We start from the raw sequence: 4,567 nt of genomic DNA, 5'->3' as shown, positions 1-4,567 counted from the left end.
ACTTGTTTTAAACTGTCTCAACTATCAATTATCGAACAAAGATCCAATTCCAAAAACCATGCAAAACCAAATTAAGAACTCAAAGAAAATGAAAAAATTCATTTAACTAAATTGCATAAATATATTAGGGTTAAAGAATACGCGAAAATCGACGTTATATTGTAAAGAAGGGAACTTACACAGGGAGATAATTATATATGTATGTATGATCTTTACTCGATTTATTTGATTCATTCGTTAAAAATCAAGCTTGCAAAAGGCTCAAGCAAAAGTGATCGCGAATTTGTCTTTAACGCATGCGTTGCTTTGCCCGAACAATCAGTTGCAATTTTCTTTTTTTAATTTGTATATTTGTGCCATCCATTTGGCATACCTCAGAAAATAAAATTTTTTTCTTAAAATATTTTGCTTTAAAGCAAAAGATGGCCTTCATTTGCGTCGAGTTGCTTTATTAAAAAAGAAGCAAATTCGCCCAACTCGTGGTAGTTTTCTATTATTGCTTACCTTTAGCATTCAATTAGCTCTCTTCCCTAAATTTATCCCAAAAATGTTCTCATTTCAGCCGAACTATGCTTGCTTAATTTTACATTACTGGTTAATATACACACCTTCAACGTCCAAATAAAATTCTATTCAAATAAATTTTTTCTGATATAATTTTTGTGGAATGCTCGTAGATTCGATGGAATATCCCGAGCAAAGCCGCTGAAGGTAGCGCCTTGTCTCTCTGACATTACAACGACAACAAGCAATATAAATTTACAAACGAATATATTTAATAAATTTACTAGAACTCCATGGTTTGCCAAAATTCGATGCCAGGCTACGTGGCCTGTTAAAAAGCCAAAACAGTTATTGTGACGCTGGACCAAAAGATAAACCAATCTTGCTATTTATAGGTGAATTTTTTCAGCAGAAAGAAAAATTTCTACAATAATAAATCTCTCTTTCCGATTCGATAAACTGGTGGCATGTGTCTTCGTCTCGCTTCTGGCATGGGGAATACCGCGGTGCTATGGCTGGAGCTGCTGTGGTAGTCTCTGCTATGCGCAAGATCTTTTAGAATGCTGATAAGTATATTGAAGCGATTTCGAAATTTGCTAAAACTCTTGGTTTCGTATCGTTGGTCTTGCCGTTCTTAAACACTGAAAATTATACAGAATGGTTTGTGGGTTTATTTTTTTTAAATTGAAATAATTGAGAATTGGTTGCAATTCTCTTTTCGATGGATTTGGGAGATTTGCAAACGCTTTATTTTTTACTTTCATTATTTATTTTATTTTCTTACCTCAAATAACGGGAGTCATCCATCCTACTAAGGACGGGAATAATAAATATTGAAATTTTGTTGTTCGTTATGGCTACGATGTTAGCCATAACCCAGAATGATCGAAAATGCAAATAGCTTTTTCAAAATATATATAAGTAAATGTTACGTTAAACTCTGAGGTATTTATTTTTTTAATGAAAAGATTTTAAAATTTCAATGATTTATAAGAAAGAGCCACAGTGAAAATCATTACAGTGTATTTGTAGACACGTATGTATTCGTGCATTTATATTTACCCAAAAACTGACAGAATCAAGAGAACAACATTTTTGAATCGAAATTGCAGATTTTCAATTAGTTGTTGTCTTTAGATAGCTATTTGAAACTTCACATAACCTCTTTATATATCCAACGATTCTACTTTTGGTTCGATTTCATCAATACGTAGATTGTTTTTTCGTAATCATGGATGAGACAACGAGCCGAATTAGCATTTTTCTTTTACTTACCGCGAAAAGATTGGCCAGGGCGTTTTAGAGACCAATATCGTATACGCAAAGTTATGACATCGTTTTCGTCAGAGGGTGCTAATCACACCCATAATAAATACATGATGGATCTCCGCTACATATATGACAAATTTATTACATCACTTGGGCAAGAAACATGACGATTTCCTCTATTTTAGTTGCTAATGTAGTCTTCTTACTGCTTCATAAAGCCTCACACATATTAGTTGCTTGCGTTTCAAAATTATTTTAACCCACATTAAACTAGTAGCAAATTAATTTATCTTCTTGTAAGCGTTCAGTGCGTATATAAAGGGGGGAGAAGGGCATATAGAAGTAAACATGAGAGCACTTACAATTTTTTAAAAGTTTTCTGATAAAACTTTAGCAAAATGAACAATATTATATTTATTCCCCGCATTCTTTTCACATACTAATATAAAAAAAACCGACAAAATTACTGCCATTGAATTCCATTCATTTAAAAACTGAAAATCAAAACAAACTTTTATTAAAATAACGATATTAATGTATAGCTACGTACAAAATCCAAAAAGTACAAGTGTTTTCTCCAATATAAAACTAATATTTATTGGTAGTACAGCTCTAAATTCATTCCATCGTGAATCTCATCTGCAAAAAATGTAAGCCTATGAACATGCAATGTATAAAAAAACAAGAAATTATTTTCTTACAGTCCGATAACTTAATTGGATCCTTATAGATAGTGTACCATTTTTTGAGAACAATTTTATCATATCTAGTCCCAGTCTGTGCAGCAATCAATTTCTTCAGATCACCAATAGTATCATCAGGATTGCATTTTACGCGAACCTAAAATAAAATTGTAATTAATAACAATATCCAAGTTTGTCGTGACGTTTGTTTGGAGAGGAAAAATGCAAAAATCAAATACAGCGTTAATGGATGGAATGTTACCTTTTTACCCAAACGGTCGTTACAAGTAATTTCAATCATGTTTTTAGATTTTTTTCCACTTTGTTTAACATCACACCAACTCAAATACTTCGATAAGTGAAAAGCAACAAATGTTTCACTGCATGCAAAACAAGAGATTAAAGCCCCAGTTGTAAAATTTCGTACTTACCGAATAGCGAAAGCATAAATTGATTGTTTTCATCTAACAACTCTAGCTTTGCACAACTGATACGCTGCAGTGAATTGTCCGCTTTGCTTTACGAAAATTGGTTACGAGCAGCAATACGATTTTTCCACGAAAGAATACTTAATTAGATTTAAACTTACATACTTCAATTTAAATTAAACAATAAGATTCTTCAGCGGTTCACATGAAGTACATAGACAATTGATCTGATATCTTAAAAATCCTACCATGAATTATATCTAAATCAGTATGAAGAAGTTTTAGGAGATCGAAGTTATATACGTATTTATTTCATTCTTTCGCTCTTTTTTATATAAATTATCAGCTTCGAAAAGCTATTGTTATTATTTTTTCATTTGACTTTAACAAAAAAATTGCTAAATTTCTAATCGGTATACTGCCGATCTGCTGTTAATGCTAAAATTAGTAGAGTTGTCCGATGTTAGTTGGGTGGAAAATATAATTTATTTGCAACTAGCTTAAGCCACGTTATGGTTAACGATCGATGCTGAAAAATGCAACTGTGACGCGAGAGAAATTCCTACTATTATTGATTATTACTACATTTTTCTCCTAAAACAGCAACACTATTTGTTAAAAGAAAAACAAACATTATTTAAGAAATAAAACAAAAATCAATCAGAATCGCTTTGATAATTTGTCGACGGATAGTTTAACCCAAATGTCGATAATACCATTTTTTCCGTCATTAAAGCCACCAATAGCTAATTGCATATGGTTTGACGGCGCTCCAATTAATGAAGAAGCCGAAATTCTTAAATATGAACGAGAACATCATACATGGGTAGTAGGACTTTCCGTTTAAGACGAATACATTAGCGCGTTAATCCGTTCATTCCTAAAATTCCCAAATATATAAACATATATGTATACCTATATTTATCCAAAATAGTTTTTTAACGTTCATTTTAGCTAGAGAATGTGAAAAATACGGCTTCAGATATACATCCGCTAGGAAAGGTATTAACCATGATTGGCACAGAAACTGATGACGAAGACGGTGAGTTTTTGAATAAGAATAATTTATTTGTGGAAATACAAAGAATTTTTCATATTTTAGCGAATGACGATAGCGATGAATCCGACAGTCACGAAGATGAGGACGATGACACAATTGATCGAGCCATACCAGGCATAGTAGAGAGATCTGCTCTCGGTTCATATTCACCCGGCGACGAGATTAACTTGAATGACGATCTATCCGCTGCTGTGGTCGGATCTTAATAATGAACATATATACTATAATAATAACTAAATTGAATACACAATTAACGCACTTATGTTGACCATTTAAATTGTATTTCTAGAAAACAGAGTGCAAAAACCTTATGTTTATTACAAAAGAAAGTATTGTTATTGAGATTTACGTGCGACCCAATAAAGATAGCTTTACACATAAAAACTACAGAAAAGGATAAGAATCCTAACAATTATCAACAAGATTTTCAATAAGATTCTCAGAGAATCTACACGAAATACTTTTATAAAAAAGAATATGAAACAAATGTGGAAACGTTTATCATACTCTCCGAATTCATCGAGATATTGACGAATGCGGTCAAACCGAATGCAATGGCATCTACGGTCAAAGCAGACTTGTTTTAAACTGTCTCAACTATCAATTATCGAACAAAGATCCAA

The 4,567-nt window shown here is 32.3% G+C and overlaps 2 protein-coding genes across 2 annotated transcripts; one reads left to right on the top strand and one right to left on the bottom strand.

Moving 5' to 3' along the window:
* Window positions 1-2,230: 2,230 nt before the first annotated feature.
* On the bottom strand, window positions 2,231-2,802 carry LOC119644241 (ubiquitin-like protein 5). Its single transcript, XM_038043773.1, has 4 exons — window positions 2,719-2,802; window positions 2,475-2,613; window positions 2,324-2,412; window positions 2,231-2,267 (listed from the first exon to the last, which is right to left on the bottom strand). Exons 1-3 carry the CDS (start codon window positions 2,755-2,757, stop codon window positions 2,369-2,371), a joined length of 222 nt encoding a protein of 73 aa, XP_037899701.1. The 5' UTR covers window positions 2,758-2,802; the 3' UTR covers window positions 2,231-2,267; window positions 2,324-2,368.
* Window positions 2,803-3,463: 661 nt separating this feature from the next.
* Window positions 3,464-4,328, top strand: LOC119644240 (anaphase-promoting complex subunit 15-like). The gene is made up of 3 exons (XM_038043772.1): window positions 3,464-3,710; window positions 3,839-3,926; window positions 3,987-4,328. Exons 1-3 carry the CDS (start codon window positions 3,588-3,590, stop codon window positions 4,148-4,150), a joined length of 375 nt encoding a protein of 124 aa, XP_037899700.1. The 5' UTR covers window positions 3,464-3,587; the 3' UTR covers window positions 4,151-4,328.
* Window positions 4,329-4,567: the final 239 nt, after the last annotated feature.

Source organism: Glossina fuscipes, unplaced genomic scaffold, assembly GCF_014805625.2.
Source record: "Glossina fuscipes isolate IAEA_lab_2018 unplaced genomic scaffold, Yale_Gfus_2 100894, whole genome shotgun sequence".
In the NCBI taxonomy this organism is placed as follows: Eukaryota; Metazoa; Arthropoda; class Insecta; order Diptera; family Glossinidae; genus Glossina; species Glossina fuscipes.
The sequence above is the reverse complement of the archived record's forward strand: the minus strand, read 5'-3'. Positions and strand labels throughout refer to the sequence as shown.